Source organism: Girardinichthys multiradiatus, chromosome 1, assembly GCF_021462225.1.
Source record: "Girardinichthys multiradiatus isolate DD_20200921_A chromosome 1, DD_fGirMul_XY1, whole genome shotgun sequence".
NCBI lineage: Eukaryota > Metazoa > Chordata > Actinopteri > Cyprinodontiformes > Goodeidae > Girardinichthys > Girardinichthys multiradiatus.
Window position 1 is genome coordinate 1,800,608 of NC_061794.1, and position 25,685 is coordinate 1,826,292.

Sequence of the window (25,685 nt, forward strand, 5' to 3'; positions counted from 1 at the left end):
GACCATCACTTTTTACTTATAGCATAAACCTGAACTTATTTCAGGTTTAACTTATGACATAAGTTATGTTTTTACGCATATATTGCCCTACAATATAATTTCGCAGATTAATAACTCTCCTGAAGTTGAAGACGCGGTTTTCTATTTTATAATTTAGAGCTGCGATCACATGCTTCCGTCTATAACGGAGCTGCTTCCGTTTCCTGTGGAGCTCCGTTTGATACAGTGTCGGTAGCCGGATTGGTTTCCAAGGAGAGAAGGGATAGGGTGGAAATACCAAGCTAACTGGATCTGCGCTGAGCCAGTGTTGCTTTAACCGAACAACATACTAGACATTTATAATTTCACAAACTTACGCTGTTGAAATTGGAGCCTGTAGTTCACAAAAACGTTTTACCCGATGAGCCTGAGGTGGCAAGAAACTGACTCTTACTCTCTCTCACAGATAGCTCAGACGGTCACACGCTAACCTTGGCGGCCCGGTTGCTTGCAAAGATTTTAGCCCTTTTCGAGCCCAGGATGCAAGGCGGTTGTTCCTGAGCAAAGGTAAGTGGCTAAACTATTTTAACGAATTATGCAGCCACATTACAAAGTGTGTTATCAACTACAGCATAATTAATAGCGGATATAACATTAGTTTTTTACATTTACATGCAACTCGACAGACATAGCCTACTCCAGTTTGCCAAGGCATAAAGACTTGATTGGAGGATAAATGCAGGTTTGTGAACAGGGGACATGTACACCTGTGAACGATGTTTTCTGTTATTAGAGGCCGTACAGAGTTTTGCTAAAACCCTCAGGTTGTGTCATCGTACGGAGTCCCCGGGATATGTTTTAAGCTAAATTAAAATAAACACTGTCATGTGCACGACATTTTAGTGCTTATAACGAGCCACTTACAGGGGTGTCGAATTCCAGTCCTCGGGGGACAGTGTCCTGAAACTGTTAGATTTGTTCCTGATTTGAAACATCTGAACCAAATGTCTTAAATTGCCTCATCAGTATGCACTCAAGTTCTTCAGAGTCCTGCTAATGAAACAAGTTATTTTATTCAAGTGTGATTATGCAAAGACGCAGCTAAAAGCAGTACACCAGCCTTCAAGGATTGGAGTTTGACACCTGTGATTTAAGGAATGTGCTTGGCCTAGATGAAGCTTTACAATCAATCCAAATAACTATTTTTGCTTTTAATTTGTCTGAAGCCACCTATATAAGTTTTTAAAGGAAAAATAACTTAGGTTTTACAGACACTTATTTTGTAAAACTTTTTATGATTCATGAATTATGGTTCAAAAAGGAACCGGTATTTTTTTTTAAATTTTAGGCTTCAATGGGAACAAAATAAATCTTTATACAAAGATACCAAAAATAATTTTTGTGAGTGAAAAGTTTATGTACAATTTATGGAAAAGGAAAGAAATGGCATGTAGTTTGCAGCAAAATAACAGCAAGCAATATTAGTTTTTTTTATTATTTGTTCCATTCTGGTATGGCAATTACCTGCAACTATAACTTGAAAATCCAGAAAGTTGGTAAAACCGCCATGCTTTATTACTTTTATATTTTAAATGTATCATTACTTATATCTAGTTATGAAGAGCCATTGTGGAAGGCCTAATGAGCAGCGTGTTGCAGACCCTCTGCCCTTATAAAATAGGGAAAGATGTATTGGACTTGCCTCAGAACATACCAAGCAGCTTCTGCTCTAGAATATGAGGTTGTGGGAGCCTACACATCAGTAAACTTCTTAGTTTCTTACATAACATAATAGAGGCAAAGTCTCTTATGCCTCTTTTCCATTTATAATTCCAGCACTACATGGCTCCACTCAGCTCAACCTCTCTCTACTCCACTTATTGACTCAGTGACGGTTGGCAATATGGCTTGAAGACCCACCTCCAGCCATCAGTGTTATGTGCTGTGTCACTGGCTCATGGCTAATCAAGATTCAAGATCACTTTATTAGTCACTGCAGGGAATATGTTTTGTCCAAGTAATCAAAAGATAAGAACCAGACCCAAAGGTTCTGCTCATAGTTCATATGCATCAATCACATTATATTCTATGATGGGCTAAAATGCAAATAGTAACTAAGCAATGTTGAGGCTTTTATTTAGAAAATATCAGTAAGCTTTGTTTTGAAAGAATAAAGTAGGCCCATTTCCATCACTGATTGACTCCCAGCAGTATTGTTAAGGCAAATGCTGCAATTATCTATTGTGTGAAATATGAAGGCTTTTATTTTGTAGAGTATGTTTTGGTCTTATTTTGAAAGTCTAGCATAGTAGTTCTTTCAAGTCTGGGTTAGTTCCATTAGTTTAAATAGAACCAGCATGCTGTGCTAAATTCCCTGTGTACTATTTTATCAGTTTTAAATGTAGATACTAAATATAGCAAATGGAAGCTTTTATTTTGAATGTTTCAGTAAGCTTTAGGGCCAACGTAGTTTCATTTGCAACACTGGGCGAGTACCAACAGTAGTGTTAAGCCCAGTCCTGCAATGGTCTGTAGTTTGAAATGTGAAGAGTTTTATTTTGTAAAGTATGTCTGTCTTATTTTGAAAGTCCAGCGTAGTTGTCCTTTCAGGTGTGCGTTAGTTCCATTCGATATATAGGACCTGCTTTTACTGAATTCCCAATGTTACTATTTTGTCAGCTTTAAATATGGATAGTAACTATAGGAAATATAACCTTTTCTTTTCAAGGTTCCTAATGACTGAAACTGTAGAGCTCTGTTGTAGATCCACTTGGGACAGCTATTATATTCATTATCTGACAAGTATATGATGACAGCCAGGCCTTAGCCATCTCCTCTCTCAACAGAGAGTTGCTATGGTGACGGCTCCTCAACTGGCAGCACACGCGTGTGTGTGAGCAGCTCCACTTACCACTAAGGCTGCACACCTTCCCAAAAGGGGTCCGAACAAATCAGCGCTGTAAGAAAACCGTACATGGTATTTGAAAAATTTTCCACCCTGAGCAACAGCCATCGCTCATCCCCAATCATGGAGATTTTCATAGTTCTAACTTGTTTTCAGTGAAACATAGAACGATGGAAAGAAATTTTGTCCAACTGAAAATGCCTCTGAAAATACATGAGAGGGCTTAGGAATTGTTTGACTCTTGGCGATCGGAAGGGGTTTGACAGAAAACCGTGAGACCTAGAGAATTTACAAAGGCATTATTTGAAAGCAGAGGCCTATTCCTACCGACTGACCAAAAATGGTGACTGTAGAGCAAACTTTGTGGCCATTCGGGTGAGTTAAAAATCATGTTCCCTGGAAAGAAAACGGCTTCTTCCATCTAATAAACTGACATCTCCACTCTAGCAGTCGGTTTTTCTCACAAACTTCGGCGCTTCAAGTCTAAATTTAGAGAAACCGAAGCCGGTATCAATATACAGTTTTCACTTCTGAAAAGATGACACATTTCTCTACAAACTGAAATTTTTACTGTATTTGTAGGGAAAATATGTCCACATAGCAGAGCCTACAAAAAGAAAATTTTGATGATTCCGTCTTTCCCTGACTCCATTAATTTCTATGGGGTTTTTGGGGCATGGTGTTTCATTAATTATGTCACCATGGTAACTCGAAACACCAATAAAAGTCATGTTTTGATATATATATTGTGGGGTGCTCGCTATGGTTCTGGCCACATCCAATTTAGAGGTGGAGAGTAATAGGTGCCTCCATGCATTGCATTGGGCATGGAATGCCATTGCAAAGCAATTCCATTCCTTCTTGGATTGCTATGGCATGCCCCAATTAGAATGAAAAGTAGGAAGGTAGGTAATTCACAAAAATAATGAAGAGGTCCAATTTACTTATGATATACAATAAATAAAACAGTGACTAAAATATTTGGATTAAATAACTCTGCATACTTATAGCTAAAGTGCCTTGGGTGCAAATGTGTGACACAGTTTAATCAGCCAAGCCATTTATTAACCGCAGTTGGAGTTATATATTCTAATGACTGTGAGGATAAATGCCCTCCTGAAGCGCTCCATCCTGGAGCTCAGTGACAGGAGCCATTGACTGCGGCTATTTTGCTGTCCAGCCACAATGGGATGAAGAGGGTGACTCTCATAGACCGAGATGCTGTTTACCATACTTCTCCCCAGAACTAAATCAGCCCTGCTGATTAACTTTTCCACACACTTACTCTTCTTGTCTGTCATGCAACCACCCCAACAGACAACAGCATACAGCACTGTCAACCACAGACTTGTGAAACATTTACAGCATGTCACATAAACAACTTTAGCTTATGTAGAAAGTGAAGTTGGCCATTTCCTTGTTGATGCTCAGTTAGAGGTAGTTTCAAAGAGACTATTTGAACCATCTCTTTCTTCGAATATGCTGGGGACTGTGAAATCATTGGAAAACAAGTTGGATGAACTCCGAGCCCTTACAAGGACACAGCCACAGTGTTGCAAATGCAGTATTATGTTTCACTGAGACATGTCTGCAGGATCATATCTCTGATTTCAACGTCTCTGCCAGGCTTTCAAATCATAGGAGTGGACAGAGATTTAAACAGTAGCAGCAAACATAAAGCAGGTGGATTAGCAGTACTTGTGAATAAGTCTAAAACGGGTTGAGTGGAGTGGACTTGGCCAAAGTGGAGCTCATTGAAAAGAGGCAGTACTGACTCAGTATAATGAATGTTATGTTTTCAGTGGATTGATGCTTTTTAAGGAACTTGCCTAAAGCAGCCAAGAGTCTCAAGGATATTTAAAACATAGACTTATACATGTGTATTACTTCTATTACAAATGGGTGTTTGGCTAACTTTATTCTTATATTTTGATATTTGCAGTGCCATGTCTATATCTGTTTCAAGACCCACCACTTTCTCATTTCAATGCAAAAACAAAAAAAGACTAATGGCTGAAATAAATGTATCACCACTGAAGCATTTTGTCACTGCAAAGAAGAAAATCAATGGGATATTTGAACAACTTGGGACCTACATCAAGGAAAGTGCCACCTTTCTGGAAGGTATGTTTCTTTTACATCTCTACAAATTCTGTTCTGCTTTCCACTTCCTCCATGTGGAAATTGGCCACAATGAATGTAACTGGGGATGCCATGGCACATTCATGCTTGTCTGTAGTTGCATCCTTTATAAGTACGCTGGTAAAAAGGGAAGTGACATCACATAATACAAGTATTTTGCTTGGAAACTGTTTCATTCTCTGACATTGCTGTTGAAATCTGTGGGGCTCTGTATGTGATGTGGGGTGAGCCAGATGTTTTGTAATGTTGCAGGTAACTGAGTTGATATTGTTGATAATGGGTCTCAGCGGTGCTCCTTCCTTGTGTATCGTTGTAAGACTATATATTTACCGAGTGGCCTCACCAGGGTATAATTTGTGGTAGCAAACTTGGTGAATCACTTTTACAAAAACTCTAAAACGACAGTGTAACAAAGTTTGGTAATTTGAAACGGGTAGAAATATTTACACTGCATGCCTCTATAGTGTTCAGCTTGACCCTGAAGGCGTACCAAATTTGATGCATTATGTTAAGATTATTTTAGGGATAAAACAGAAGCTATCTACAAATCATCAAGAAATGAAAAACTAACCACTTTATCCCTCACCATTTAGATACTTATAAAAATCAGCAGTTGAACCCAGTGGCCACTGAGGAGCAAGTCCAGGAAGTCTGCGGTTACCTCACCAAGGTGACAGGAATAGGAGAGGTGCTTGCACGGCGGCATATGAAGGTGGTTTTCTTTGGAAGGTAATTAAATATTTGCTCACCGTTAAACTTAACACAGTTACTGTGTATAGATCTTCATGCTAAATTTTATGAACAAGTTGAATTGTTTTCTACTTTTCCCTCAAATATTAAAATAAAAAAATTTAAATTAAAAAAGTTTCTATAACAAACAACCGATTCCACAGTACCATTAATTTTCAAACAAAGACAAAGCCAAAATGAAGAAGCTGTTCATAGGAGGGGGCTGATGATTGAGCACTTGATTAAATGATTATCATCACTATGACCATCTTTATAAAAGCATGACCGTTAGCAGTTTTCCAGCATGGAGCACACAGGTGTGTGTATTGTGCGTACTTGTTTATATTACCTTTTTAGACTTTGGTCTTATAGGGAGCAAAAATCTTAATTCATTTTCTTTTTGAAGTAAATGGAACTTCAAATGAAAGCTCGCCGAGATGTAGCAGACTCCCATTCTTATGGTTAGGTGTTAGTGTTTTGGTGTTAACCTGTTCAGTTCTAAGGGGTATAGGACCAATTTCTGCCTGAAATTACTTAACTTCAATAATCCAGAGTTATAAAGTCTAAATTTGGTACCTATGTAAAGGTAAGACATAAAAGATTATTTTTTCTGTAGAACCACTATTGCAAATGTTACTACGTCTGATTTATTTGTGATTAAACAAAGAAGGTTCCAATTTTTTGAGCCTTGCCAAGCTGTTTCACTAAATAAACATTGCCAAACACCATGAAAGCCCTTTTTAAATCCTATGAGAAGCTTCAGGTTTTGTTCATCCACATCTTTACTATAACTGCCGCAAATGTGGACTGAATCAGTTGAAGCATATTTGTTCCACAAAGGTTTTAATGAGCAATGTGCCAGGCAAAGCTAGGATGTTGGCACAATTTAGCCAAATCTGCCAAAACTGTGCAGAATGTTTTTTGCACCTCCATGAAAAGGAATCTGGTCAAATAAAACAGCTTATTTCCATTGTAGGAGTCCTTCTGCATATGGCATAGCCTTTGGTCATGACATTTATCCTGTATATCATCAAAATGTGCCATTTTGCACAGCACAAAATCCACCCTCCCACTCTTTTACGGTTAACAAACCCATCTGTAACTATAGCCTCTGAACTCCTCTCTGCCAGGGCCTGCAGTGAATTTGCTAACTACTTCACTGAAAAAATCCAAAAGATCAGAGGGGCAGGCAGCACAACCATGTCAAGTCCAAAGGTACAAAGGTTGTCTCCAACTAAAATGGATTCACCAAATCAACTACAAAATCTAATTAATAAATAAAAAATGCGGACCGTGGAAGAACCACAGTGTTGGTATTATTGGACCTTAGTGCAGCATTCGACACTGTTGATCACTCCATTTTATTAGAGCCCCTGAAAACCTGGGTCGGCCTTTCTGGAACACCACTTGATTGGTTTAAATCCTACTTGAAGGACAGGTATTTTTTTGTGTCGGTACGTAACTTTACATCAGAGAAAGCAGTGATGGATTCAGACCTGAACCTTCAGAGGCATATAGAGACAGTAACAAGGTTGGCCTTCTATCACCTAAAGAACATCTCCAGGATTAAGGGACTAATGTCTCAGCAGGACCTTGAAAAACTAATTCACGCGTTCATCTTTAGTAGAATTGATTACTGCAACAGTGTCTTCACAGGTCTGCCTAAAAAGTTGATCAGACAGCTGTAGTTGATCCAGAAGACTGCTGCTCGCATCCTCACTAAAACTAAAAAAGTAGAGCACATCACCCCAATTCTAAAGTCCTTAAATAGGCTCCCTGTAGCTCAGAGAATAGAGTTTAAAATACATCTGTTAGTTTATAAATCACTGAATGGCTTAGCACCAAAATATATTACACATTTGTTGTCAGTGTATCAACCACCCAGACCTCTGAGATTTTCTGGCTCAAATCCACTCTGCATAATCAGAACCAAACATGGAAAAGTGGAAAAGCAGCTTTTAGTTCTTATGCTGTAAAACCGCTTAAACCCTAAGTTGCTTTAAAACAAGATTAAAAACGTATTTGTTTAGAGTGGCCTTTGACTGTGCTATCTAAACTTTATTAAAGTTTTAAGTTTCCAGCTTTCCTTTCATTATCTTATCAATCATTTTATCTTAATTTTTTTTATTTTTGATCTTTTTTTATTATCTTATCATTTTAATTATTCTTTTTTTTTCTTTAATTATTTGTGTTAATTATTTAATTACCTTTATACCTCTTTAACGTAATTTTCCTATTATGTCTCTTTCTCTTTTTTTCATTTACATCACTACTGAAATGTGCTATGACAATAACCTTGCCTTGCCTTGTTCTGGAGCAGGGGTGGATGATTGTTGTATGTCCTACACAAGAGTAATTACAGACATAAAATAAGAAAAAAAAAAGTTGAAATAGCAGACATGTAATGTAAATCTGCTGGAAATAAGAAAAACCTTCATCATCCTCATCATACTTGACACAGCTGTCTGTCTGAAGAATATTCCATTCTCATGTCACTGGTCCGCTAAATGTCATCCAAAACTTGCAGACTGAATTCGCCACTGGCGCCCTGTGCTCTTCACAGATGAAAGCAGGTTCACACTGAGCACATGTGACAGACGTGACAGAGTCTGTAGACACCGTGGAGAGCGATCTGCTGCCTGCAACATCCTTCAGCATGACCGGTTTGGCAGTGGGTCAGTTATGGTGTGAGGTGGCATTTCTTTGGAGGGCTGCCCGGCCCTCCATGTGCTCGCCAGAGGTAGCCTGACTGCCATTAGGTACCGAGATGAGATCATCAGACCCCTTGTGAGACCATATGCTGGTGCGGTTGGCTCTGGGTTCCTCCTAATTCAGGATAATGCTAGACCTCATGTGGCTGGAGTGTGTCAGCAGTTCCTGCAAGATGAAGACACTGAAGCTATAGACTGGCCCGCCCGTTCCCCAGACCTGAATCCGATTGAGCACATCTGGGACATCATCTCTCGCTCCATCCAACAATGTCATGTTGCACCACAGACTGTCCAGGAGTTGGTGAATGCTTTAGTCCAGGTCTGGGAGAAGATCCCTCAGGAGACTATCCGCCGTCTCATCAGGAGCATGCCCAGGCGTTGTAGGGAGGTTATACAGGCACGTGGAGGTCACACACAATACTGAGCCTCATTTTGACTTGTTTTAAGGACATTACATCAAAGTTGGATCAGCCTGTAGTGAGTTTTTCCAGTTTAGTTTTGTGTGTGACTCCAAATCCAGGCCTCCATTCAATTCAATTCAGTTGTATTTATATAGCCCCAATTCACAACACATGTTGTCTCAGGGCACTTCACAACAGTCGGGTACATACATTCCAATTAATCCTAACAATTGAACAGTGCAGTCAGAGTTAACTTTTTATTCAAATTGGATAAAAAGTTTTTCTATCCAAGGAAAACTTATGTATATGTATATATATATATATATATATATATGTATATATATATGTATGTGTATATATATATGTGTGTATTGGAGTATGTCCTTCTAAACTCTTGCGCGTTCGTTTATTTGGTCAAAGCATCTTAATTCTGTGCGAGAAGAACTAAACTTAAATGTCTAAGAAAACAAAACACGGACTAGAGGTTGAAGCTGATTCACCCCGCCGAGGAGAGAGGTGCTGTCTCTGTGTAGTCAGGAACACTTCTGCTTTTTTTCTTCCCTGCACCGTTTTTTTATTGAACACACACATACTATAGGAAATATACATTTTACATTTGTTGTGCAGTTTTCTCACACATTCTTTTGCTGAAGTTAATTTCTCACACACAGGAAATATACATTTTACATTTGTTGTGCAGCGCCTTCTCAGTTTCTCACACATTCTTTTGCTGAAGTCAGTTTTCTCACACATCTTCAGGAATCTTCAGGGAGAGGAGTACCATGCCTCCCTAATACACTGCCAGCTTCTCACGATACAGACAGTAAACACCTGCAAGCTTTAACCTTGAAAAATAAACACTCATTGTGTGACCACACTAGAAGCTACTGTTTAAGGATTTTTCTAACTCTCAAAAGCATAACTAAAAATTCCTAATAATAATCAATCTATAAGCAGCAAATCCCAAATATATCTTAGCTTTAGCTACGAATGATAAGGCATTTATATTTCCACAATTCCCCCTTTTGAAGTCTCTTAAGACTTCACTAAAAGAATACAAAAAGTAAACGTCTATACCAGAAGCCTAAGCACAGCGGACTTGAATCAAATTCTCAACACCCCTTCAGGCTCCTCGTCGTCATCAGGGATAGCCAACAAAGGCATCATATGAGGGGTGTGGTTGCCTTGCCTTCAATAGTTGCAGTAATAAAGCGCACAATCAAAGATCTAATACATGGTACACAACAACATCCACACGTCACCATAATAGCAACAAATACTGCTATGGAAATAAACAAAGACATGATTAAACCTGTCCAATGTCCAAACATACCAATCATCCAATCCTCAAATGGGTTATCAATACCTGAATGTTCATGCATGGTGGCGGATAGCGTTTTGAGGCCTGCTAAGGCTTTCGACACCGATCCATCTGATGCTGTATTGTTTGGAATAAATGTGCAACACATATCACCAAACATTGCACATACGCCCCCCTTTTCTGCTAGAAGCATATCCAGCGCCATTCTATTTTGTACTGACATAAGGGAAGTAGGTCCTGTTTGATCAGCGAGTCCCTCAACTGCATCTCGAGTTAAGTTCGCAAGGCGTAGGATATTGTAATGAATATAATTGATGCAGTTGACATTCTTGTTAAGGGTCACAAGGAAAAGGGCAGCAATGATTGGTATATTCTCAAATCCTGCAGAAATTTGGTCAGCCAATTTATATTCATTTGGTACTCCCCTAGGGACACCTATAGCATCTATATAGGTGGGGGAGCCCTGACTTAAATCAAATCCAGCAGTGCTTCGTTTCATAATATGCCGTCACCTTCTGCGGGTGAGAGCTGTTAGTTGGGCATGTTTAGTGGGTAGACGTTTAAGGTCCTTACCCAAAAGAATAAGGGGAGCCTGTGATCTCACCATTGCACACACCCCTATGGTATTCTTAGGTATGCTGGTAAGTAATCTATGTCCACCACAGTAATAATAGAGTCCAGATCTGGCCCAAGGACCAAAAACACTACCTGGTGTAGTAATATTACACCAATCTGACGGGATCTGTCCTACATTAATTTTGGGCGAGATTGATGTAAAGTTAAAACATGTATACGTGCCATTACCTTTATTGGGTGAGAATGGTCCTGTTTTGGTATTGTTAGGGATAGGAAGGAAGATGCTGGCTAAGGTGGTGCAGTTAGCTGGAGATGCCTCGATGGTCAGCTTAAGCATGCAATTATAACCCCAAGTGTCCTCTGGGTACAGAGGAGCAGGGTCAGTAGTTAAATGTGGTCTTGCGGCCGCGCATGCCACACTATCTGATTTACTTTGTTCTTTGGCAGTCTGAGCTATCGATTAGATCCAGAGGTTATCTTCAGCATATCCTGTTGCCATTTGAATGATTTCTATCGGTTTTAAAGTGGAATAATCTATTTTAACTACTCTCGGGTCGGTTGGAGGTTCCACAGTGGGTTTACTTCCAGCAGAGGACTGCGTGGAAGAGGTGCCCGGGGTGGATTGCATGGTTTGCGTTTTCCAATTGATTTTGATAATTCCTTGTGCATCTGGCCCTGATTTCCAAACCCCTAGTGTCAGATAGTCATTGCTTGGGGTCCCGTATCGGCAATTAATACCTTTTAGAGAGAGAAGGAGAGGATTTACTCCCTTCCCTCCTTTTGTGGATCCTAACGCGTTCCGTTGGATACAAACCTTTCCTTGGATGTCACGAGGGACATATTCTTCAGTGGGGTTCCACCCTGGCCCAGACCACATAACTCCAACTGCTGCATAGAGTTCCCGTCCCGTCGGGGTTACTCATTTTGCACTGGTTCGACGCCTGTTGGTTCATGCATACATAAACATCATACCCTCTCCAGGCTATTTGGTTGCCCCCGCATTTAATGATGTCGCACAAGTCAAATTGAAATTGTGGTTGTATCCCCATATGTGTAGTTTAATTCCAACCCCCCATAATATTTGAGACACGTGTCTGGACGCTGAGAGGGGCTGCGTTTCAACACCTTGTTTTTAGGATGACTGGACCATGTCTGGAAAGGAAGTTTACAAAACAATCCAAAAATCAATGTAACAATAAAAAAGGAAATAGTGCATGAGCCTCCCAAAATCCAACCCATATGGGGTAGGGTTTTTGCCTTTTGGCTCATACTTTCATCAAAGTACTCAATACAGGTCCTGGAATATACAATGAGCGAACAAACCCTGTAAATAGAAAAATAGAAAGTTTTTTTTTTTTTTTTTAGTTCAGTTCTGTTCTGTTCTGGGTGGGAGAACAGCTACAACCACCCTATGAGAGGGAAGCTCAATCACTTCCGCCTCTTCTGCTGTATGCTGTCCTGGTCTTCAACTCACAGGTGTAGACTGACCTGGAGCCTGGGATTCATACCAGGGGATTATTCTGCCCCTATGTGGGTATGAATACTTTTGCAGATTGTTGAACCCAAGGTGAAGACTAACCTATGGGTATGATGACTTCTCCTCATCCCTAGGGGATTATTCTGCCCCTTCTGTAGTGTGAGAAGGTGGCTCTTCTGTTGTCGTGGTCTCTCTCAGGTTTTCCTGGACTTCCGTGAGAGACCTCTGTGGACTCTCGGCTGCGGTGCACTGACTCCAATGGTACCATGTGTCTCCTGTACCTTTGAGCCTCACCGCGTGTGAAGTCCTCACAGTGACCTGGAATGGACCGGTCCACCTTGGTTCAGACCACTTCCATTTGATGACCTTCAGAAGGACCCACTCTGCTTCTGACGTGGAGTTCTGGTCCCCAGACGGTTGGGATGGGACCTGTTTGGAGAATGTTGCAACAAGACTGTGGAGAGATCTATAATAATCACGGTGAGACATGGACAGTTCACATTCATTTAGGAAAGGTAGTCTGGTTTGGGGACCTGGAAATGGTCTCCCTGTCTGTAGTTCATGTGGAGTTAGACCATGCCTTTGATTTACAGAGCTTCCTACTGACATTAAGGCTAATGGTAAGGCTGTGACCCAATTCATTTTGGTCTGTGCACAGATTTTAGCCAATTTGGTTTTGAGTGTTTGATTCATCCTCTCCACCTTGCCCTGGGACTGTGGATGGTACACTGTCCCAAAAGAATGTTTGAGCCCCAAAAACCTTTCCACTGCTTTCAGCTCTCCATTTTTAAAGTGTGTGGCATTGTCTGATCTGATTTTGGCTGGGAAACCGTGTCTGGGGATGTAATGGTTGATCAGACACTTTACCACTGCTTTGCTGTCCTCCTTTTTTGTAGGCCATGCTTCTAGCCATCCTGTGAATGCATCCACACATACCAACAGATATCTGAACCCATTCACTCTCTCAGTCATATCTGTATAGTCAATGATGATTTCTTTCCCTGCAATAGGATCCACTGGGAATTTTCCTGGCGCTGGCTTCAAGGTAGGTTTGACATTGAATTGTCTGCAAATTTCACATGAGTTTATCCAATGCACTGCCATTGGTTTTAAATAAGGATGCCACCAATGTTCGAGATTTTTCAGCATCTGTGTGGTTCCTACATGCCCCATGCCATGGGCTTCCTCCAGGGCTGCTGTAGTGAGCCCTGGTGGCAGGATTGGACGTCCGTCTGGACTCCTCCAAAGTCCATTTTGGTCCTCACTGCCTCCTCTCGCCTTCCACATCGACTTTTCTTCTGGTGAGGCCCCCTTTTGTAGTTTCACTACTTCCTCCAGAGTGGGCTCTGGTGTCCACCCTACCTCTGAACGCAACAATATATTTTTTGGTTGATACCCAGCACACTGCTTTGCTGCTTGATCTGCCACCTGATTCCCCAGTGCTACTCTGGTATTTCTGCTGTCATGTCCTTTGCACTTGATAACTGCCACCTCCTGTTAATAGCAATGCTTCAGCCAACCTTCTCATTTCCTGTTCATGCTTGATGGGTTTCTGTCCTGCTGTCCTAAACCCTGTTCTCAACCATTGCTTCAGTTCAACATGCACTGCGCCTGTGGCATATGCTGAGTCTGTGTAAATGTTTATTTTTTGTCCTTCTCCTAATTCTAGGGCCGCGATCACTGCCAAAACTTCTGCTTTCTGTGCTGATTGTGTGTCTGTCAGCCTTTCCGCTTTCACTGTTACAAAGTCTGTCCCTGTGTCCTCCACCACTGCATACGCTGCTTTCAGTCGTTCTGTGTCATGTCTGAAACAGCAACCATCTGTATACAGGTTTCTTGCCTCTGTTAAGGATGTGCTTTGTAAATCTGGTTTGATTTTTTTCATTAAACTCCACTTTTTCTGCACAGACATGTGGTTCTCCTGATGTCATTCTGTCTGCCATGTTTATGCCTTCATGTGTGTATGTGATGTTGGGAGCTTCCAGCACCTTGCTCAGTCTCTGTTGTCTCAGTGGTGATAGTGTGAATGTCTTTGAGTTCACAAAAGCCACTACTCCATGTGATGTGAGAATGTGGAGGGAGTGTCCCATAACTACATGGGCTGTTTTCTGTATTATTTTAGCCATCCCTGCTGCATGTCTGGTGCATTCATGATGTCTTTGTTCCATGTTGTCCAACATAACACTTATGTACATTAGCACTGTTCTTATTCCCCATTTTTTCTGAAACAGCACACCATTGGCTGTGTGTGCTGTTACAAAAACATCTAAATAGAACGGCAATGTGTAGTCGGGGTGTGCCAAGTGTGCAGCTTGGGATAGGCTGGTTTTCAAAGCTATAAAAGCTGTGGGGCAGTGAGATTTCTCATGCCCTGTTCTTTGACCAGGTCCCTCAGTGGAGCAGTGAGATCAGTGTATCCTGGAACAAAAGATCTACTGTATCCAGTGAGACCCAAGAAGGAAAGCATGTCTTTCACAAAAACGGGTTTGGGATGGGAAAGAACAGCTGACTGATGAGTAGGGGACATCTCAGTGCCCGGTTGGGAGATAACTACCTAAAAAGTCAACCTGCTTTCTGCAAGTTTGCAGTTTGGCTTTGCTGACCTTGTACCCGGCTTTAGCAAGGTGTGAGAGGACCACAGCCGTGGCCTCCAAGCATTCTGAAACAGTTGGCGTTGCCAAAAGGATGTCATCCACATATTGAATCAATGTGGTGTGTGGTGGAAGGGGGCAGTCCTGTAGAGAGTCTTTAAGAACTTGGTTAAAGATTCCTGGAGACAGAGCAAAACCCTGTGGCAAACGAGTGTATCGATACCTATGTGATCTATAGGTGAAAGCAAAAACACCCCTGCATTCCTCAGCTAAAGGCAGGCAAAAGAAAGCATTGGCCAGGTCAATGCATGTGAACCATGCATGTTCTGGATTAAGGTTAGTGAGAGCGACATAAGGATTTGGAACTGGGACAGTGGGAGTGGACAGTGCTGCATTAATAGCTCTCAAATCATGTGCCATCCTCCATTTTCCTGTCCCTTTTTTCTCTACTGGCAAGATAGGCGTATTCCACGAGGAGGAGTCAGCCGACTCCAACACACCTGCATTCCACAGCCCCTCTATTGTGCTCTCAATGCCCAGTTCAGCAGCGGGTTTATGAGGGTATTGAGATCTCCAGATTGGTTGATCAGAAATAAGCTGAAAGGTAATAGGAGTACAGTGTATGAGACCTACGTCCGTAGGACCTTCAGCCCAAAGTGTGGAGGGCATGCTCTGTACAATTGCAGCTGCCAGTGGGTGATCTGATTTTTCTCTGCCATGATGTCTGTCTAACTGTACATGTTCCAGGGTGCCTACATCTGTGGAATGATTAAGAATGCGATAAGTGTTCCCTGAAGGTGATTGGAGAGGTTAGGAGTGGAAGAGAGATGCCAATCCTGTAGGGAGAGGGAGCGTTTTAACACACCCCCTAACTCACATGCGTCATGTCCTGGATGGAGGGCTAAAGAAACGTGGGGAATGCCATCAGACCACATTTTAAACCACTCTTCCTGTTCTTTTGATAACTGTACAGAGGCGACAACGCCCTCTGGAGCTACATAAATATCAGTGGTGACAATGTCCCATGTCGTACCGTCCAGCTCTTCAGCAAAGCTTTCCCGGTAGCATTCACAGTTATTTCTGTCATAAAACAGTGTGACATGTGGTGGGTCAGGGTGAGGAACATAGGGTGCCAGAGTGGAGATCCAGGATTTCCACCGAAGGAAGGAAGAGAGAACACCTCTGCATGCCGTGGTTTCTGGGTGTAGCAAGACCCAGTAAACGTCAACCTTAGGATCGGGCAAGGGCTGGATTAAATACTGTCCATGTGAAAAAAATGTGTTGCTGCCACATGAGAGTTGGGTGCCATTAGGAAGATGCACCTGCAGTCCGTCTGAACCACACAGAATGGTTGCGCCCATTTTGATCAACATGTCTTTGCCCAGTAAATTTACTGGTGTGTCTGCGTACACTAAGTAGCTGTGGTTCAAAATTTGCCCTCCTATTTCAGTTCTTAGGGGCTTGGTGTAAGGTAGGACCTGTTTAGCCCCAGAAAACCCCATGACACTAGTAGTCCTTGTGGAGAGAGTGTTAGGAGGGGCTTGTTGGATGGTTGAGCATGTAGCCCCAGTGTCCACTAGAAAAGGAAGACTTTGTCCATACACTGTCACGGACAGTAAGGGGTCCTCAGTACCTCTGTCCGGGGGGTTCTGTGGGGACCCTCAATGGTGGTCTGGCCAGTGACTGGGCTCATCCCAGGCTGGCAGTTGGAGTGAAGGGTGCTGCTGTTGGCCACCACGTGATGGACCACCTCGTCCCCTTTGTGGGCGTCTCGCAGGCCCTCCCATAGGTCCATGCCATCCATAATCCACATGTGGACCGCGTTTGTAGGGACAATCCCTGCTCCAATGACCAGGCTCTTCGCAGTAGTAGCACACATCAGCATTCCCCCCCTCCGTGGCGGTCCTCGCTGGAATCCCCTTCCCCTGGGCCCACCCCTCCCCTGAAGCGACCAGCATGTGCCTGATAAGGACCAGAGGCCATAGGCCCCTGTGCAAATATGTCCTGGTGGCCAGGAAAGGGAGGAGCTTGTGGAGGTTGGGACACAGCACTTTCATACATTATTTTAGGGGTTTTACCTTCTTTCTTCTTTTCTCCAGCTTTTTGTTTTGCTTTAGCTAACTACATTTTCAGTAGCTGAGTTTGTAATGCTTTAGGTTCTTCCTCATCTTTTTTATTTTCCTCTCTTATTTTAGATAAATGGTGGATTAAATGGCGGTCCCATGTTCTAGTATCAGCCCCTGGCAAATCAGGATTGTTCTCCATGTTGGTTTTAACCTGTGTGGGTAAGCCTCTTAACACAGCATCTCTGAACCAATCCCTCTGTGAGCCCTCATTGGCTGGATTAGTACCGGTTTGTGGTTGCCACATGGATTTACACTGGTCCAAATATTCTCTTGGATTGGTATTTGGATTCCATTAAAATTTAGGGATTGTGCACCCCCTGGTTACAGGGTATAGGTCCCTCAGCGCGTCTCCTATCCACTGGGAATAACGGGTGAAAGGTTCTGAATCTGGGGCTAGTGTGGTGTAAGCTGTGGTTTCAATCTCTCTACAAGTGTGTGGTTTCATGCAGCGAGCTGCAATTGCGCGGTAGTCCCCTAGAGCTAAAGTGGTTCCTGAAGTTAAAGAATCCAATGTTTGCAACCAAATAGATGCACCCTCTGTAATAGGGGGTAATTTGTCACACAGAGTGGTGAGATCTCCTAAGGAGAAAGGTTTGTATTTTCTTTGACCTCTGGACCCGGCTGTTCAAGAAGCGGTAAATTGTACGTATGTCCTGGCTCCCTAGACGCCACCTCACGCAAAAGATACCTGTTAGGTATGGGCCCACTATGCACGGATGAGGGCCCCACACCTTCCTCATTTTCTTCTGCTAGACCAGTGGGCTCATTGACTGGGGGGGCTGGATCCGCCGGAGTGGAAGCATTGACGGTCCGTGGAACGAAAATAGGAGTAGGCAAGGGTTGGGGGCCTGGGTACCACTGGCCGTTAAGGGCCAGGACTACTGAGCCCTGTGTTGGCTGTGGGGTTTGTGGAGTGTGTTGAGGAGCGGGTTGGGTGGGAGTTTGGTTAAGCTCATAGTAATTGGTATGCGGCTGTGGGGATAGAGATGAGTCAAGAGGACCTGCAGAGTCAACAATCTGTTGGAGACGTTCTCTCATCTGACGCACGTTCCAATTGTCAAGAGGCAACCCTCTGTATGTGTCAAGAGAGGGTTCTTCATCTGTGGATGATTTAAAGGTACAATCGGATGAAGAGAAAGGATTTCCGGGAGATATATGACCGGACGGAGGTCCCGAAGACACAGTAGATAGAGAAAGATGCTGTGGGGGTGGTTGTGGTGGGGGAGCTGAAGCTCCGCCTTCTGGAAAGTTTTGGTCAGGCAAACCAGTAATCCTCAGTCTGCCCCCAGAAATGTCCAATGTGGGGTAAAGCCCCAATGGAGTGGGAGAAGAAGATTCCTTAGTGGCGGATTTTGGAGGAGGAAGACAGCGGTTTATCTCCAGTGTGTGTGTTGGTGGGTGCTGTGTGGGGTTTGTCAAACATAGCATGTTTACCTCCCTGCCATATCAGCACCATTTGCGACCAGAACGTCTCATTCTTTGTCGCTTTATCTCTTGTTTCTTTAAACTTCCCTTTAAACCGTCCACTATTTTTGCATTTTTCATCAGCCAACTCTCTTTCTTTCCTTCATATTCAGCCAAAACCACCTTCCCACGTTTTTTCTGCTCTTTTCATCAGTTCCATCTTTTTCGACCTCCTTCTGTATTTTCTGATTCATCTTCTTAATCAACTTTTCTGCCTGTTTTTCTTCCTGCGTCTGCTGCACCAACTGCCTCACCACATACACCTGTTCCTTAAATGTTTTCCACACCGGTGCCTCTTCAACCCAACCTAAGTCATCTGTTTCCCGGTCAAATTCACCGTCCATCCTGCTAGCCTGTATAAATTATGGGTGACATACCAGAGATGAAAAGAGGACAAATTGTTGGTGCACGTCTTGCTGGCGCATCTGTGACCAAGACAGCAAGTCTTGAGTCAAAGGCTTCCTCAGATCCACTACTAAACAGACATCTACAGAAAATCTTGCCCGCCATAGCTATAACCGACTACAATGACTTTGAAGAATGCAGCCTTTTAGAGCATCTACACCTACCTTCTATGTTTCCCTTGTTATTAAAAAATATTTGAATTAAATAAAACAAACACCCAGTGCAATTTAATTGGGTACATTATGACTAAAAGGTGTCTCTAAATTTGAGCAAGAAAGTAAATGTGAATCTAGAGTGGATCAAAACTAAAAATATTTGCTTTTGTAAGGATTATGATTATTGATTAATTAATATTCATCAAGAATTATAATTTAAAATAATTTGAAAGAAATTCATTTCTTAACCAAAAATCATTACTTAGGAAGAAATCAGAGATGTCCTCTGGTGTTGTGATTACAGGCTCAAAGCTCTTGGTTAATAATTACAAATTATTAACCAAGACCACAAACTGTCACTGTCAACCGCTTCATCAAAGGTGGGGGAACTTCGACCTTGTTTTGACAGATAAATCAGTCTTGCATGAAATAAACACAAACTCTTCTCTTAATTATATATATGAAGATTTATTGAAGCCAAATAATCCTGATATACCATTATTCTGCTCAAAAACCTTCACCTAACTAACAAGCACTATTCTACACAAAAATAAAAATGACTACCTAGCAATAATAATATAAGAAAAATATACAGTGCCTTGCGAAAGTATTCGCCCCCCTTGAATCTTTCAACCTCTTGCCACGTTTCAGGCTTCCAACATAAAGATATAAAATTCAAATTTTTTGTGAAGAATCAACAACAAGTGGGACACAATCGTGAAGTGGAATGAAATTTATTGGATGTGTCAAACTTTTTTAACAAATAAAACACTGAAAAGTGGGGCGTGCAATATTATTCGGCCCCCTTGCGTTAATACTTTGTAGCGCCACCCTTTGCTGCAATTGCCGCTGCAAGTCGCTTGGGGTATGTCTCTTATCAGTTTTGCACATCGAGAGACTGAAATTCTTGCCCATTCTTCCTTGCAAAACAGCTCAAGCTCCGTGAGGTTGGATGGAGAGCGTTCGTGAACAGCAGTCTTCAGCTCTTTCTGCAGATTGTCGATTGGATTCAAGTCTGGACTTTGACTTGGCCATTCCAACACCTGGATACGTTTATTTGTGAACCATTCCAATGTAGATTTGGCTTTATGTTGTGGATCATTGTCTTGTTGGAAGATAAATCTCCGTCCCAGTCTCAGGTCTCTTGCAGATTCCCAACAGATTTTCTTCCAGAATGGACCTGTATTTGGCCCCATCCATCTTCCCATCAATTTTGACCATCTTCCCTGTCCCTCCTGATGAAAAGCAGGCCCAAACCATGATGCTGCCACCACCATGTTTGACAGTGGGGATGATGTGTTCAGGATGATGAGCTGTGTTGCTTTTACGCCAACATATCGCTTTGCATTGTGGCCAAACAGTTCGATTTTGGTTTCATCTGACCAGAGCACCTTCTTCCACATGTTTGGTGTGTCTCCCAGGTGGCTTGTGGCAAACTTTAAACAAGACTTTTTATGAATATCTTTGAGAAATGTCTTTCTTCTTGCCACTCTTCCATAAGGCCAGATTTGTGCAGTGTACAACTGATTGTTGTCCTATGGACAGACTCTGCCACCTCAGCTGTAGATCTCTGCAGTTCATCCAGAGTGATCATGGGCCTCTTGGCTGCATCTCTGATCAGTCTTCTCCTTGTTCGAGATGAAAGTTTAGAGGGACGGCCGGGTCTTGGTAGATTATGCAGTGGTCTGATACTCCTTCCATTTCAATATGATTGCTTGCACAGTGCTCCTTGGGATGTTTAAAGCTTGGGAAATCTTTTTGTATCCAAATCCGGCTTCAAACTTCTCCACAACAGTATCTCGAACCTGCCTGGTGTGTTCCTTGGTCTTCACGATGCTCTCTGCGCTTTGAACAGAACCCTGAGACTATAACAGAACAGGTGCATTTATACGGAGACTTGATTACACACAGGTGGATTCTATTTATCATCATCAGTCATTTGGGACAACATTGGATCATTCAGAGATCCTCACTGAACTTCTGGAGTGAGTTTGCTGCACTGAAAGTAAAGGGGCAGAATAATATTGCACGCCCCACTTTTCAGTTTTTTATTTGTTAAAAAGGTTTGACGCATCCAATAAATTTCATTCCACTTCACGATTGTGTCCCACTTGTTGTTGATTCTAAACAAAAAATTTTAATTTTATATCTTTATGTTTGAAGCCTGAAATGTGGCAAGAGGTTGACCAGTTCAAGGGGGCCGAGTACCTTCACAAGGCACTGTATGCGCATTTAGTGTCTATGAAGATCAAACCAGTAGTTTTATGGACAAAATGTGTAATTTGGGTTAAATGGAAAGAAGTCCTCCTGGTGTTCTGATGTCTTGATCGCAGCGATCAGCTGATAAAAAGGTGGGGCCACGCCCCTTTAGCCACAACCAGCTGATTACCCCAAATCTTGACAAAGAGTCATAAACCCTGAGGCGGGAACTCAGTGGAAAATCTCCAGCAATAAAACTGGAACAAAGAATGGTCAGATCACGAGGTACAGACTGCAGTTGCTTTGAATGAAAAACTTTTAAAAGTCCAACTTCTAACTCCTGACTGATTTGAGATCACCCAGACAAAACATTAACCACACACAATTCAGCAGCGATTTCGCCGCAAATCAAAACACCACTCAACATAAAACATTTCAGTCAGTATGGCATGCAACAAGTTAATACCTTAGATTAACTACTGGTGATTCTAAATCACCTTCACTATGCCTCATCCTGCCCAGACCTCTAAATGCACCTATCCAGTTTAATATAAAAAGAACCAAATTACTTTGACGTTGATTTCTTCTTTCCATTGGTTGAGGAGGGATCAGGTCTGAAGAAAAAAAGGGGGGGGGGGGGTACGTGATCAGATTAAGAAAAAAACAGTAACTTCTCATCCGTCCAGGAGGGGAAAAGATGAAGAACCGTTAGTCGACTGCATACGCAAGGAAGAAAAACTCATCTCTTTGGAAATAGAACCTCTGTAGGTTTTCACCTGCGCCGGGTGTCGGCGTGGTCTTTGATCGGCGAATAAATCCTCTGATCTTCTCGTATCAGACAGATTTCCACCTTTCAAGCTCTTCCGGGAATGACCTTGTGGAGCAAACGTTCGCCTGCAAGCATTTGTCTCTCCAGATATGCGCCTCCGTTGCGCTGTGCTGTGATACAGGCGGGAAATGGCCACGAAACTCTCCTTCTCAGCCGGTTTATACTCCCAGTGACGTGAGAGCTGCGACGTCTGTTGAGCTGCGTGTGTCAAAATGTGCAACCAAAATGGAGGACCCCAACACTTTTAGTCTGCACATATTTCAGTCAGGAAATTCATTGCTGTTCTTTACTTGCATAAAACAAAACTACTCTGTTTAGTCTAAGGTAGTGGTTTTCCGTAAGCAAACCTATTGAATATATTAAATATTGAATATTATACATGATACATTGAATAAAAATAATATATTCAATGTATCATGTATGCAGAAGATACTGTTTTATTTACTCACAGTGGTTCCAAAAACATTGCTGAAGCTAAACTGACAAAAGTAATGAATTACCTCACTACTTGGCTGCCATTAAGGTTATAGATAAAAAACCTAGAAGCTACTACAATTGTAATATACTAAATAAATATTGTTTACTAAACTGGACTGACCTTAAAAAATTTGCAGATCTATGCTTGATTTATAAAGTAAATCACAATTTGTCCCCAGTTCCTTTCTGAGTTCATCACTTAGAGAAATAACACTGAGTGTGTGACTAGATGCTTTGTAAGATGAGACTGTGTTTTCCCTCTGAGCAAGAGCATTGTTGGTCAGTCAGGCTGGTCTGAGAGCTGCCCGGGAAAGGAACTCGCTATCAGATGAACTCAGACAATTAACATATACAGGGGTTGGACAATGAAACTGAAACACCTGGTTTTAGACCACAATAATTTATTAGTATGGTGTAGGGCCTCCTTTTGGGGCCAATACAACGTCAATTCGCCTTGGGAATGACATATACAAGTCCTGCACAGTGGTCAGAGGGATTTTAAGCCATTCTTCTTGCAGGATAGTGGCCAGGTCACTACGTGATACTGGTGGAGGAAAACGTTTCCTGACTCGCTCCTCCAAAACACCCAAAAGTGGCTCAATAATATTTAGATCTGGTGACTGTGCAGGCCATGGGAGATGTTCAACTTCACTTTATACACGGCACCGCCTTCAGGATACAATGTTTGAACCATTGGATGCACATGGTCCTCAAGAATGGTTCGGTAGTCCTTGGCAGTGACGCGCCCATCTAGCACAAGTATTGAGCCAAGAGAATGCCATGATATGGCAGCCCAAACCATCACTGATCCACCCCCATGCTTCATTCTAGGCATGCAATAGTATGTGTGGTACGCTTCTTTGGGGCTTCTCCACACCGTAACTCTCCCGGATGTGGGGAAAACAGTAAAAGTGGACTGATCAGAGAACAATACATGTTTCACATTGTCCACAACCCAAGATTTGCGCTCCTTGCACCATTGAAACCGACGTTTGGCATTGGCATGAGTGAGCAAAGGTTTGGCTATAGCAGCCCAGCCGTGTATATTGACCCTGTGGAGCTCCCGACGGACAGTTCTGGTGGAAACAGGAGAGTTGAGGTGCACATTTAATTCTGCCGTGGTTTGGGCAGCCGTGGTTTTATGTTTTTTGGATACAACCCGGGTTAGCACCCGAACATCCCTTTCTGATAGGTATTATTTAGTCAACTCAGAGGTAAGGAAATGACACAGTCAGTTATACTTGCGGCAAGGGTACGTCACACTCTGCAGTGCAAAACTACAAAGTGTTGGCACCCATCTCTCTTTATTTATACATGCTTGGTCACACACACTTCAACAACATTTAGGGTGTGTGTGTGTGTGGGGTCAGAAAGGTTAGGGTTCATTTGTCTTGATTATAAACAAACAGAGGAAGTGGGAAGTGGGCACCTGGTGTATAGCCCCCAGATGCTGCTAGTAATAAAAGCATAACTCATTCTTGTGACCATCTCCCTTCCTGCAACATGTAAGGAGGGAAAAGCACGTAGATGAGTGATAAACAATACAAAAAGTCATAAAAACCCTAACAGTTCGCCCCTGTTTTATCACGAATAAGTCATGAGTAAATACATGTAAATGAAACACTCTGTGTAAGCACAAACCCACAGGATGGAAAACAGATTATTTTGTGGGAAACACTTACACGGTTCCTCCGCCCTAGGCAACCACCAATCATGGCAGAGTGAAACAATATAATAAAGCAAAGAAACAAAATGTAATAATAAAAAATAAAAGAATTAAAACAAGCCTTGTTCATACAGGTCCTTCTCAAAATATTAGCATATTGTGATAAAGTTCATTATTTTCCATAATGTCATGATGAAAATTTAACATTCATATATTAGATTCATTGCACACTAACTGAAATATTTCAGGTCTTTTATTGTCTTAATACGGATGATTTTGGCATACAGCTCATGAAAACCCAAAATTCCTATCTCACAAAATTAGCATATCATTAAAAGGTTCTCTAAACGAGCTATGAACCTAATCATCTGAATCAACGAGTTAACTCTAAACACCTCCAAAAGATTCCTGAGGCCTCTAAAACTCCCAGCCTGGTTCATCACTCAAAACCCCGATCATGGGTAAGACTGCCGACATGACTGCTGTCCAGAAGGCCACTATTGACACCCTCAAGCAAGAGGGTAAGACACAGAAAGACATTTCTGAACGAATAGGCTGTTCCCAGAATGCTGTATCAAGGCACCTCAGTGGGAAGTCTGTGGGAAGGAAAACGTGTGGCAGAAAACGCTGCACAACGAGAAGAGGTGACCGGACCCTGAGGAAGATTGTGGAGAAGGGCCGATTCCAGACCTTGGGGGACCTGCGGAAGCAGTGGACTGAGTCTGGAGTAGAAACATCCAGAGCCACCATGCACAAGTGTGTGCAGGAAATGGGCTACAGGTGCCGCATTCCCCAGACCTGGGCAACAGAGAAGCAGCACTGGACTGTTGCTCAGTGGTCCAAAGTACTTTTTTTGGATGAAAGCAAATTCTGCATGTCATTCGGAAATCAAGGTGCCAGAGTCTGGAGGAAGACTGGGGAGAAGGAAATGCCAAAATGCCAGAAGTCCAGTGTCAAGTACCCACAGTCAGTGATGGTCTGGGGTGCCGTGTCAGCTGCTGGTGTTGGTCCACTGTGTTTTATCAAGGGCAGGGTCAATGCAGCTAGCTATCATGAGATTTTGGAGCGCTTCATGCTTCCATCTGCTGAAAAGCTTTTTGGAGATGAAGATTTCATTTTTCAGCACGACCTGGCACCTGCTCACAGTGCCAAAACCACTGGTAAATGGTTTACTGATCATGGTATCACTGTGCTCAATTGGCCTGCCAACTCTCCTGACCTGAACCCCATAGAGAATCTGTGGTATATTGTGAAGAGAACGTTGAGAGACTCAAGACCCAACACTCTGGATGAGCTAAAGGCCGCTATCGAAGCATCCTGGGCCTCCATAAGACCTCAGCAGTGCCACAGGCTGATTGCCTCCATGCCACGCCGCATTGAAGCAGTCATTTCTGCAAAAGGATTCCCGACCAAGTATTGAGTGCATAACTGTACATGATTATTTGAAGGTTGACGTTTTTTGTATTAAAAACACTTTTCTTTTATTGGTCGGATGAAATATGCTAATTTTGTGAGATAGGAATTTTGGGTTT

The 25,685-nt window shown here is 42.4% G+C and overlaps 1 protein-coding gene across 2 annotated transcripts in view; it reads left to right on the forward strand.

The window, feature by feature from the left end:
- Positions 1-207: 207 nt before the first annotated feature.
- mfn2 (mitofusin 2) overlaps positions 208-25,685 on the forward strand; it is a 179,225-nt gene continuing 153,747 nt past the window's right edge. Inside the window, exons 1-4 of one of the 2 annotated variants that reach the window (XM_047367090.1) lie at positions 208-546; positions 666-721; positions 4,827-5,008; positions 5,620-5,755. In XM_047367090.1, coding sequence (XP_047223046.1) covers positions 4,831-5,008; positions 5,620-5,755 — 314 coding nt within the window. In that variant the 5' untranslated portion in view covers positions 208-546; positions 666-721; positions 4,827-4,830. The remainder of the gene's footprint in view (positions 547-665; positions 722-4,826; positions 5,009-5,619; positions 5,756-25,685) is intronic. The other variant, XM_047367081.1, reaches the window with a different exon arrangement.